Source organism: Hyla sarda, chromosome 5 (assembly GCF_029499605.1).
Source record: "Hyla sarda isolate aHylSar1 chromosome 5, aHylSar1.hap1, whole genome shotgun sequence".
NCBI classification, from domain to species: Eukaryota; Metazoa; Chordata; class Amphibia; order Anura; family Hylidae; genus Hyla; species Hyla sarda.
Window position 1 is genome coordinate 221,000,586 of NC_079193.1, and position 13,333 is coordinate 221,013,918.

At 40.2% G+C, this 13,333-nt stretch overlaps 1 protein-coding gene across 6 annotated transcripts in view; it reads left to right on the forward strand.

Moving 5' to 3' along the window:
* SYCP2L (synaptonemal complex protein 2 like) overlaps positions 1-13,333 on the forward strand; it is a 200,633-nt gene that overhangs the window by 134,252 nt on the left and 53,048 nt on the right. For all 6 annotated transcript variants that reach the window (XM_056521155.1, XM_056521156.1, XM_056521157.1 and 3 more), the window contains one exon: positions 5,720-5,777. In XM_056521155.1, the coding sequence (XP_056377130.1) occupies positions 5,720-5,777 (58 nt within the window). The remainder of the gene's footprint in view (positions 1-5,719; positions 5,778-13,333) is intronic.

The following is a 13,333-nucleotide window of genomic DNA, read 5'->3' on the forward strand; positions in this document are numbered from 1 at the left end:
ATGCCTTAGGGCCCCTTTGGGGTCTGTGCCAATAATTATTTTTTAATCCGATAAATTTTTATTTAAAAGGTATTCACATCTCCAAAGATCCCATTTAACTATATCCTTTCCTGTATACTTTCAAACATTTTAATTTATTTTTAAATTTTTTTAGCTTCCTTTGTTGACAGATCATTTTCTATGTTACAGACCACTGCTTTTCACTCTAGAAGCAGTTGATGGTGGGCTGATGACATCATTCCCTCTGTGCACACATCAGAAAAGCACCAGCAGGCTGGGAGATTGCAGTCCTGTCTGGCAATTTATATATGTGTTTACATTACTATTGACAGCTGTCTCAGCCCTGTATATGTCTGAACCTCTGTATAGAAAAACTCGGCACTCAAATTGCTGGGTGATAACTTAAATATTTATTTTGCAATCCACAATATTAAATGCTGACTTTCGGTCCTCAGAGTATGGATTGCTGCGGAGGCTGGGGGAGAAACCGGCCCTTGGCCGGGGAAAAATGAGCTATGATAGAAGGAACTGCATCGCCGGAGGAAGCTCTTCCTCCAGCGACTCTGAGGAAGGTCCCTGTAGGACCGAAACGTCAGCATTTAATATTGTAGATTGCAAAATAAATATTTATCACCCAGCAATTTGAGTGCCAAGTTTTTATATACATATGAAACTTTGTAGGAAAGCCCACACATCTCAGGGCCAAATCAGGAAACTGCATTGAAATAAGCATATTTGCAAATGACAGTATGCAAAAACAAGCAATTATAAAATAAGGGTAGAGATCATCTGTCAAGATATATTAGCATAGGGAAACGCCCACTTGCAGAGAATCTGCAAGGTGCTTCTGAGCCTCTAAGCACTACAACCATTTACTCCATTGTTTTTCATACTTTGACAGGGCATTCCTATTAATGTATATTAGAGGTGAGCGAACTTACAGTAAATTCGATTCGTCAGGAACTTCTCGGCTTGGCAGTTGATGACTTTTCCTGCATAAATTAGTTCAGCTTTCTGGTGCTCCGGTGGGCTCGAAAAGGTGGATACAGTCCTAGGAGACTCTTTCCTAGGAATGTATCCACCTTTTCCAGCCCACCGGAGCACCCGAAGGCTGAACTAATTTACGCAGGATAAGTCATCAACTGCCGAGCCGAGAAGTTTGTGACAAATCGAATTTACTGTAAGTTCTCTCATCTCTAATGTATATCCGCTGTTCTATTGGTATAGAGACATTTAAAAAAAAATTCATAGCTTCCCTTCTAGATGGTCCGGGCTCTTAAAGCCAATGTTTTATCAGCTGACCGGCAGGATACAATATTTTTGCCAATTGCTCTTCTTCACCGCATGACAGGTCACCCATATAACCCAGTAACCCAATTTTTAGCAGGACGAGGACTGAGACACCAAAAACCTTATGCATAAGCTCCATTACCTCCCACCAATATGGAAATAATGAGTTTTACTCTCAGAACACATTTTTCAGATCAGCCGTATCCTCTGGCCATTTAGCATCTGGCCCAAAGCCCATTTTCTGAAAGACCAACTCAGTCCTTTGTGCCCTCTTTCCTCTGCTAGGAAGCATGACTATTCCCAGCAGACACGTGTGTTTTTGGTATGACAATTTTATAAAACACTATTTCTATGGTATGTAAGTTGAGCTTTTTAATCAGTTTTTCGCTCTAGTGCAGCTTTTCTCTAAATTCTGTATTGCTGCCCCTAATTCAAACTACTAATTCAGGAAAAGATTACCCAAACCTACAAATGATCTGAACATTTAGATGGACTCGGGATTATAAACTGAATATTTTTACAAAAGTATTGTCCTTTCTACCAGATCAAGACTGGAAAAGCAGATATTAATTAGTTACTCCACACTACTACAAAAGTAGATTTTTGGCAAGAAAATGGCGATTTTCCCATCTTAGCGCACCATATTGGTGCAGCCTTTCTGATGATCAGGCCGAAAGAATATGAAAAGCTGTGAAGCTTTCAGGTGGATTACACCTCCTCTTTTCACATTCAGACTAAGGAAATGGAAAAATGTTTCTATCTTCCACTATAAAGTGGGTACCTACTGTTTATAATTATTCTATTTGGGCTCTCCATAAATTGCCCTTTCTATGAATACCTGACATGCCTGAAGCAACTGGGGTTTTCCCCACCTAGGAAATTTTTTGACTGGGTTTGGACCGACTAGTCATGTGTGGGCTCATTTTAACACTGTTACGACAATGAGTCCAACCATATATTAAAGAGGTTGCATGCATGCCTCAACAACATAAAATGTGGTCTCAAATGGCTGGAGGTGCTCAACCCCAAATGCGGTTGTGCATTTATACTGGGGGAGCAGATGCTGCCCTTGTAGTCCGTTGCTAGGGGCAATCCACAGCATAAAAATGCATACAATGGAGGATGCCTGCAGTGGACTACAAGTGCCACAATAGAATCCTACACCAGATAGACTATGTGGCTGTGTAACAATTAGAATCATTCAATACAGGAATATGGGTGCACTACTGTGGTAGATGTATACAATGACATTGGCTATCCCTCAACACTGATGTTAAAATTGAGACATTCGCCAGTATATCCTTATATGATGGACATACCAGAGCCCGCACACCAATGCCAAGGTTTCTCAAATGGCACTTGACCTAACGCTAAACCTACCTGTGCGTGATAAGCAAAACAGGGGCCAGTGGGCAATTATGGCAGCATTAGGCCGACTCAGAGTCCCCCCCAAGTACCCTCCAGCGTGGCTAAGCACACATACAATGGGAGGGAGAGGCAAACTGCAAGCCCCATCTAAGTTGGCTAATATAGGGGCATGGCCTCACAGGTGCTACCTTAAAGCTGCCTGTAAGATGTTCAAGGCGCATTACATATGGAGTTTACACACCTCCAAGTATAAAATTTAAACAACAACAAAAAAACGTGGTCTCAAATGGCTGGAGGTGCTCAACCCCAAATGCGGTTGTGCATTTATACTGGGGGAGCAGATCCTGCCCTTGTAGTCCGTTGATAGGGGCCATCCCCAGCATAAAAATGCATACAATGGGGGATGCCTGCAGTGGACTACAAGTGCCACAATAGAATCCTACACCAGATAAACGGTGTGGATGTGTAACAATTAGAATACAATACAGGAATTTAGGTGCACTACTGTGGTAGATGTATACAATGACATTGGCTATCCCTCAACACTGATGTTAAAATTGAGACATTCGCCAGTATATCCTTATATGAAGGACATACCAGAGCCTGCACACCAACGCCAAGGTTTCTCAAATGGCACGGGTCATGCATGCCTCCCTGGTCCATATTTAATAGTTGGAAATATTGTATTTTCAGCTTTCGGCAATGACCAACAGATTATTTTATCCCATTAAGGCAGGAAACTTGGTGCCATCTGCTGTTGAGGTGTGGATTTGCTATCCAGGCAAGCGGCTTCCTCTTAGTATCACAGCTGTGTTTATTACCTCGCATGGACAACTGTTCAAATGTATACCAGAATCTTCCAGACTCTGGGTGGAAATTTATCAAAGGATTTGCGTCCAACTTTTAAAAAATTTTTTTTTATTTTTTTTTTTTTAGAGAAAACACTATGGACAGTGAAATCTGTTTACAGGTGCATTGGTCAGGAATTAATCTTTGTGACTTTCTAAAAAAGTCGCACAAACAGTTGCAGAGGAAGGAACTTACAAAGGAATGTACTAAAAGTAAAAAATGTGTACCAGCACCATATTTATTACATGACCTGCAGCATTTAATAAATTTGGTGCACGTACACGTTACTAACATCACAAATTAAAGGTGTAAAAAAACAAGAAAAAAAAACACAATCCATAACACCTCAAGAACCAATTTTCAAATTTAACATCTGGACCTGGACTTGTTAGGCATGCTGTAGTTGTAAGTACAGATATAACACACAATAAAGTAGAAATTCCAGCTCCCCTTTGTAGTGCTTGTGCTCCACCATCTCGTGTTCCGTGCGCAAGCGCACTCTTAATAGCAGATTACCTAACTGATTGTAAAGGCGTAGTTCACTGAAAGGAGTAGTCCAGTGAAATTCTTTATTTTTTCTCTGTGCCCAGGCTGCAAAAATTAAAAAAAAATAATAAAAAACTTTAACTCTCCTTCTGCTGCTCCCCCAGTGCGCCAATATCAGTGTCCCGTTCTCTGGTCGTCTTTCACATCCTGGGGCCTGGTTTGTCACACTGCACTCAACTTATCGCCGGCAGCAACGATGTCCCGATTCGGCCGGTGACGCCCTGAGAGCAGTGTCTTGTAACGAGCCTGGGCCCTGCCTTCTTCCTGCTGCCCGTGCCTTTTACTTTTTTTTGTTTTCTAATTATTCATAAATCTGTGGTGTAGGGTATTTAACAATCAACTACCGTATTTATCAGCCTATAACACACTTTTAAAACTTAAATTCAAGGCAAAAAGTCTGCCTGCGTGTTATACGCCTATAAATCTTTGTCACTGATTTAAAGTGGCCGCAGCAGCGGCTGCTTGTTAAGGATTAGCAGCCTGGGCACGGCCACTTTAAATCAGTGACCAGCGCGCAGCTCCCGCTTTGTTTTTTTTTTTTGCTGAGGCGGGCATGATGAGAGGCGGGAGAATGATGAGACGGGTGGGGGAATGATGAGACGGGTGGGGGAATGATGAGACGGTAAGGGGGGGATGGGTGTAAATGTGGCACATAGGCTGATAAAAGGGAAGGAATGATGTGGCACTGGAAGGGGGGACCAAACTGAAGTTCAGGCAAAATCAAAGAGGGATGATATGGCATTTAGTCTGTCATTTATCTTATATGTATTTTTATTTTTTTTTACTTAAATTTCCCTATTAAAATGGGGGTGTGTGTTATATGCGTGCGTGTTATACGCCGATAAATACGGTAAATATGGTCAGTAAGGTAGTCTGTGCTCATGTGATCATAATGTTTGAGACGATGGAGGACACCAAGGTGTAATTGGTTAAAAAAAACAAAAAAAAAAACGCCTTCAGGTTTTTACTCTGTGCTGGATCAACCTTGCTTTCTTCTTGGGCATACTGATAGAACAGTCTTTGCGAATTCAAACTTCCCTCGTAATTGGAAGGATTTGAGCATGCCATTGGTATATAGTTAGTAAATATATTTAACCCCTTTCCATCGGTCTGAGCTAATTTTTACCCAGTACTTGGTTTATACTATCTTGTACCTCATACTGTGTATGTATGGCACAGACCCACAGGGGCCCTGAGGCTTTGGGTTGCTTTCAATGTCTGCGCGGAAAACACGTATGGACATACCTCACATTTTAATTATCCAGTGGGTGCCAGGACTGCTCGAAAATGCGCCTAATGATTCTTATCTGCTAACACATTCTAGGTTTCTATGTCATTCTACAGAAAAGGCTAGGCTGAGCTATTATCTTTATCTACTGTTGTCATCTTTCAATTTCCAGAAGCCTCTTCCTTATGACAGGCAGAACAGGGAGTCTTATCTTAGTTTTAGGCTTAGTGTTGAGAGAGTAATCTGCAAGATTTTAGGATTATTTTAAAATATTGATAGTAATAAAAAATGTTTTGTCTGTGCTATAAGTTGTGCTACCTAGCTCTTCAGTGCTTTAAATGTGTATGGGGCAACCCAAGTTTGACTTCAGTGTTAGGATGGCAAAGTATTTTTGCGTAAAAAAAAAAAAAATTAATATTTGATTTTTCATAAACACAGAAAGAATAACCCCAAACGCCCAGGAAGTCTCTCTTGCCAGAAAACTGATGCCAAAAAAGTGAGTCCCCACCCTTGTCTTTGTTAACCCAACAGTTGTGAAAGTTAGTTTGGGCAATCAGAGTTTTCATTTGTTTACATCTCTACTTGTTTACAATCTGTGGGATGGTAAGGTGGCTCCTGTAAGCTTGACCTGTAGTAACACAGGACGTACCTGTACGCACTTGCAGCCTGATTTTAAATGCTTTTGTATGCAATCTATTATTGGCAATCATGTTGAAGCTCGCCATTAACCCTTTAGATGACTAAAGGAAGAAAAGACCGGTGACGGTGGGTTAGTGGTGCTCATCCGATCCCGGCAGCAGAGGTCGCTGACCCATCCTCCTGCTGTCTGATTGTTGCAACTGTGATACAGCCTGTATAGAGCACTAATCTGCTTGTACAATGCTTTACATTAACAGCGATCAGAATATCGCAGCTTCATGTCCCTTAACCCCTTAAGGACGCAGGACGTAAATGTACGTCCTGGTGAGGTGGTACTTAACGCACCAGGATGTACATTTACGTCCTATGCATAACCGCGGGCATCGGAGCGATGCCCGTGTCATGCGCGGCTGATCCCGGCTGCTGATCGCAGCCAAGGACCCGCCGGCAATGGCCGACGCCCGCGATCCCGCGGGCGTCCGCCATTAACCCCTCAGGTGCCGGGATCAATACAGATCCCGGCATCTGCGGCAGTTTGCGATTTGAATGAATGATCGGATCGCCCGCAGCGCCGGCGTGCGGCTCCCGGCGTCTCCTGCTCTGGTCTGAGATCGAGCAGACCAGAGCAGGAGATGACCGATAATACTGATCTGTTCTATGTCCTATACATAGAACAGATCAGTATTAGCAATCATGGTATTGCTATGAATAGTCCCCTATGGGGACTATTCAAGTGTAAAAAAAAAATGTAAAAAAATGTAAAAGTAAAAGTAAAAAAAAAAGTGAAAAATCCCCTCCCCCAATAAAAAAGTAAAACGTCTGTTTTTTTTCCTATTTTACCCCCAAAAAGCGTAAAAAACATTTTTTATAGACATATTTGGTATCGCCACGTGCGTAAATGTCCGAACTATTAAAATAAAATGTTAATGATCCCGTACGGTGAACGGTGTGAACGAAAAAAAAAAAAGTCCAAAATTCCTACTTTTGTAATGCATTTTATTAAAAAAAAAATTATAAAAAATTTATTAAAAGTTTTTCATATGCAATTGTGGTATAAAAAAAAAGTACAGATCATGGCACGAAAAATGAGCCCCCATACCGCCGCTTATACGGAAAAATAAAAAAGTTAGAGGTCATCAAAATAAAGGGATTATAAACGTACTAATTTGGTTAAAAAGTTTGTGATTTTTTTTAAGCGCAACAATAATAGAAAAGTATGTAATAATGGGTATCATTTTAATCGTATTGACCCTCAGAATAAAGAACACACGTCATTTTTACCATAAATTGTACGGCGTGAAAACGAAACCTTTCAAAATTAGCAAAATTGCGTTTTTCGTTTTAATTTCCCCACAAAAATAGTGTTTTTTGGTTGCGCCATACATTTTATGATATAATGAGTGATGTCATTACAAAGGACAACTGGTCGCGCAAAAAACAAGCCCTCATACTAGTCTGTGGATGAAAATATTAAAGAGTTATGATTTTTAGAAGGCGAGGAGGAAAAAATGAAAACGTAAAAATTTTAGAGTCCTTAAGGCCAAAATGGGCTGAGTCCTTAAGGGGTTAAGGTGCAAAAAGAAAAATAATTTCAATGGGGTATAGGCATATACTGCACAGTAAACACAATTTTACTCCTTAACCCCTTAAGGACGCAGCCCTTTTTCACCTTAAGGACTGAGCCCTTTTTCGCAATTCTGACCACCGTCACTTTACGAATTAATAACGCGAAAACACTTTTACCGAATATTCTGATTCTGAGATTGTTTTTTCTTGACATATTCTACTTTATTTTGGTGGTAAATTTTCGGCGTTAATTGCATCCTTTTTTGGGGAAAAATCCCCAAATTTCATGAAAATTTTGCATTTTTCTAACTTTGAAGCTTTCTAATTGTAAGGAAAAAGGATATTCCTAATACATTTTATTTTTCTTCACAAATACAATATGTCCACTTTATGTTGGCATCGTAAAATGGACATACTTTTGCTTTTTGAAAAAATTAGAGGGCTTCAAAGTAGAGCAGCAATTTCCAAAAATGTCATGAAAATTGCTAAATCTGAAGGGACAGATGTTACAGAACTACAACTCCCAGCCTGCCTGGGCAGTCAAGGCATGCTGAGAGTTGTAGTTTGGCAACATCTGGAGGGCTACTGTTTGGGCACCACTGTAACAGTGGTCTCCAAACTGTGACCCTCCAGATGTTGCAAAACTACAACTCCCTGCATGCCCAGACAGCCTTTGGCTCTCTGGGCATGCTGGGAGTTGCAGTTTGGCCCCCCTAGTGGTTGCCACAGTAAAGATCGATTTACTTTCACTTTCAATCCCCCCCCCACTGTCGATTCCCTACCTGGTCAGGATCCTGCAGGCTCCAGCGAAGATCCCAGGTCCTCAGGCATCTTCTCCTGCAGGTACGGCCTCCATCTTCTTTCCAGAGCCCCCTGACATCCAGGGGCGGGCAGAACGGGGGGTTGCCATGGCAACCCCCTGTCCTGCGCTGCTATTGGTCAGAACTCAGTTCTGAGTAATGGCAGGGGATAGGAGTAGATCGCAGCTTTGCGACCTCACTCCTATCCTTTAGGCTGATCGGGGGTGTTGCTGACAACTCCGATCAGCCCTATTTTCCAGGTGATCGGGTCACCAGAGTCTCAGGACCCCCCTGGGCGATATGCCGGGATGCCTGCTGAATGATTTCAGCAGGCATCCGGCTCCGGTCCCCAACTGGCTAGCGGTGGGGACCGGAATTCCCACGGGCGTATGTATACGCCCTGCGTCCTTAAGGACTCGGAATGCAGGGCGTATCCATACGCCCTGCGTCCTTAAGAGGTTAATAAACGCCCTAATAAAAAGGCCCCAAAAAGTTTTTTTATTTAGTCATGGCCGTTAATGTTGGCACCCCTGACATTTTTCAAGAAAATGAAGTATTTTTCACAGAAAAGGATTGCAGTAACACATTTTGCTATACACATGTTTATTGCCTTTGTGTGTATTGGAACTAAACCAAAAAAGGAGGAAAAAAAGCTAATTGGACAGAATGTCACACCAAACTCCAAAAATGGGCTGGACAAAATTATTGGCACCCTTAACTTAATATTTGGTTGCACACCCTTTGGAAAAAATAACTGAAGTCAGTCGCTTCCTATAACCATCAATAAGCTTCTTACACCTCTCAGCCGGAATGTTGGACCACTCTTTCTTTGCAAACTGCTCCAGGTCTCTCTTATTGGAAAGGTGCCTTTTCCTAACAGCAATTTTACGATCTCTCCACATGTGTTCAATGGGATTTAGATATGGACTCATTGCTGGCCACTTCAGAACTCTCCAGCGCTTTGTTACCATCCATTTCTGGGTGCTTTTTGAGGTATGTTTGGGGTCATTGTCCTCCTGGAAGACCAAAGATCTCGGATGCAAACCCAGATTTTTCACACTGAGCTGTACAGTGGGACCCAAAATCCATTGGTAATCCTCAGATTTCATGATGCCTTGCACACATTAGAGGCACCCAGTGCCAGAGGCAGCAAAACAACCCCAAAACATAATTGAACCTCCACCATATTTCTGTAGGTACTATGTTCTTTTCTTTGTAGGCCTCATTCCATTTTCGGTAAACAGTAGAATTATGTGCTTTACCAAAAAGCTCTATCTTAGAAGAATTTTGGCATACTCAAGTTCATTTTGGCAAAATGTAGTCTTGCTTTATGTCTGTGTCTGCAGTGGGGTCCTTCTGGGTCTCCTGCCAAAGCGTTTCATTAGCTACAGTGCCATGGGTTGTAAACTTCTTGATAATGTTGCACACTGTGGACAAAGGCAAATCTAGAGACTGAGATGGACTTGTAACCTTGAGATGGTTGATTTTTTTTCCCACAATTATGGTTCTCAGGTCCTCAGACAGTTGTCTTCTCCTCTTTCTGTTGTCCATGCTTAGTGTGGTGCACACACACACACAATGCAAAGACTAAGTGAACTTCTCCTTTTTATCTGCTTTAAGGTGTGATTTTTATATTGCCCACACCTGTTACTTGCCCCAGGTGAGTTTAAAGGAGCATCACATGCTTGAAACAATCTTATTTTCCCACAATTTTGAAAGGGTGCCAATAATTTTGTCCAGACCATTTTTGGAGTTTAGTGTGACATTCTATCCAACTTGCTTTTTTTCCTCCCTTTTTTTGGTTTAGTTCCAATACACACAAAGGGAATAAACATGTGTATAGCAAAACATGTTACTGCAATCCTTTTCTGTGAGAAATACTTCATTTTCTAGAAAAATTTCAGGGGTGCCAACATTTTTGGCCATGACTGTATATAATTTCTGAGGCCTATGTGCGAGTGTGTGAGGCAGAACACTAGGGGCCATGCATGGGATATTTGTAAAAACTGCTGAGTTGGGGTAATATTCCGTAGATTTTTTTTCTGTTAAAACCTGCTTCTGTTTTGCAGGTAACACATTTGAAATTTTAAATTTCCAAGAAAGTTGAAATGATAAAATTTCATTTCCACATTGCCTTAATTCCTATGAATCATCTAAAAGGTTAACAAAGCTTCTAAATCCTTTCTATTAGGGGTGCAGTTGCTATTCTTTGTTTTCTATCCTATATAAATTATTATTTTTTAACCTCTGGGGCCCAGACTGCCTAATAACTCAAAAAGGATACAGAGGATAGAGGAAACTGGAAGCTTGATATTGCGCTGCTGTAATAACTTGAAGAATGAATTCAGGTAAGTTTAACCATTTATTGGTACACACAATCCCTTTCATCAGGCGTGATATCCAGTAAAAGAACATAGCGGTATTTAACAGGTAATTTCATGACTTGTACGGGAAATGACGTTTTTCCACAAACAAAGGGACGTTATCCACAAACAAAGAACTATCACCACAAACTATTAAGAAACATAATGAATGAATGAGTGAGCGCCTTACAAAAAATGAATATAGCGGCAGTCCAAATATAAATCAAATTTGTATAAAACATGAAAAAGATTATGAAAATCAGTACAATATCACAATCTCACATATTAAAAATACTAAAAATATGAATCCATCATCACATAGCAAATATAATAAATAGCAAATATATGAAAACATTTAAAAATATAAAAAATATACATATATACACAATGTACATGTGCACATATATAAAAAGGCAATTAATCTGTTCTCTCTATGCATTCATTTAACCCTTCGGGCCACATCGTATTAAATCTAAAAATCCAATATGACTCCCTGTTAATGAGTTGCTGGTATCGATTTGGGACAATTTTCATTTATAGACTCCACTATACACACCGACAATCGCTCACTATTGCAGTCCTACGAAAGGGCAATATGCCGGGACACACTTTGTTTCATGAAATTATTAGAAATATTAGACCGGTGTTTGTTCATACTAGAGCGCAAATTTTGTACAGTACGGCCGATGTACTGGATTCCACAATGACATGTCAATAGATAAATGACAAAGGAGGAGCCGCAGTTGTTATATTCCCCAATTCTAATGTTTTCGCCAGGGGATAGAGAGCATATAAAATCAGTGCCGGATTTCGGGATCCAATTGCAACACAAACATCTGGGGATCCCGCATCTGAAAGTACCCAGTAATCGGTGTGACCCTAATGTAGATTGTATATTTTTAATCTTATTTTCTTTAGAGACAGTTTTCAACCTACTTGGAGCTAGATGATTGCAGAGCGTTTTAGCTCTACGAAAAGTTAAGTTTGGGGAGAACTTTTTTAAGAATAGGGTCTGCAAGTAAAATAGACCAATGGATTTAAAATATAAAGGGACTCGAAATGCCCCATGTACAGATTTGCCCCAAGTTATGCAAATCTGTACATGGGGCATTTCGAGTCCCTTTATATTTTAAATCCACATATAAAATTTTATAAGCGTTTTATAGATGATTTATTTATTTTGTGGAGTGGCACTGAAAAGGAAGCTCTGGACTTCATCTCCAGTTTGAATACAAATGACTGGGGATTGATTTTTACACCTAGTATTTCATATACCACTTGTGTGTTTTTAGATTTGGAAATTTTTAAAGATGACAATATGCAACTAAAAACAAGCACACGTTTTAAGAAAGTCGATGTCAATAGTTTTCTTAATATTAACAGTTGTCACTATCCAAAATGGATCTGTAATGTTCCTTACGGTCAGTACCAAAGGATTAGAAAGCATTGTAGTGATGATCATGATTTTATTAAACAATCCAAGATACTTCAAGACCGTTTTTTGGAAAAAGGGTATCGAAAAAAATCCTGACTGCAGCATATATGAAAGCTGGTCTTTCTAAACAGATTGATTTAGTTTCAAAATCTCAGAAAAAGAATTTTAAACAGAAAAATGCTACCACTTCAGACCCCCATGGTAATAAATGGAAATACAATTTCATTACTACTTACAATAATGTTCCAATGAAAATACGCAAGATTTTAAAGGAACATTGGTCTATTTTACTTGAAGACCCTATTCTTAAAAAAGTTCTCCCCAGACAACCTGTTTTAACTTTTCGTAGAGCTAAAATGCTCCGCAATCATCTAGCGCCAAGTAGGTTGAAAACTGTCCCTAAAGAAAATAAGATAAAAAATATACAATCTACATTAGGGTCACACCGATTACTGGGTACTTTCAGATGCGGGATCCCCAGATGTTTGTGTTGCAATTGGATCCCGAAATCCGGCACTGATTTTATATGCTCTCGATCCACTGGCGAAAACTTTAGAATTGGAGAGTATAACCACTGCGGCTCCTCCTTTGTCATTTATCTATTGACATGTCATTGTGGAATCCAGTACATCGGCCGTACTGTACAAAATTTGCGCTCTAGAATGAACAAACACCGGTCTAATATTTCTAATAATTTCATGAAACAAAGTGTGTCCTGGCATATTGCCCTTTCGCAGGACTGCGATAGTGAGCGATTGTCGGTGTGTGTAGTGGAGTCTATAAATGAAAATTGTCCCAATCGATACCAGCAACTCATTAAAAGGGAGTCATATTGGATTTTTAGATTTAATACGAAAATTTGATTTATATTTGGACTGCCGCTATATTCATTTTTTGTAAGGCGCTCACTCATTCATTCATTATGTTTCTTAATAGTTTGTGGTGATTGTTCTTTGTGTGTGGATAACGTCCCTTTGTTTGTGGAAAAACGTCATTTCCCGTACAAGTCATGAAATTACCTGTTAAATACCGCTATGTTCTTTTACTGGATATCACGCCTGATGAAAGGGATATTCATTCCCTGAAACGTGTTGTGTGTGTGTGTGTGTGTGTACCAATAAATGGTTAAACTTACCTAATTCATTCTTCAAGTTATTACAACAGCTCAATATCAAGCTTCCAGTTTCCTCTATCCTCTGTATCCTGCTATGCACGCCGGTGATCCAGCGTGGGAAGCCGCTGCAGCTGT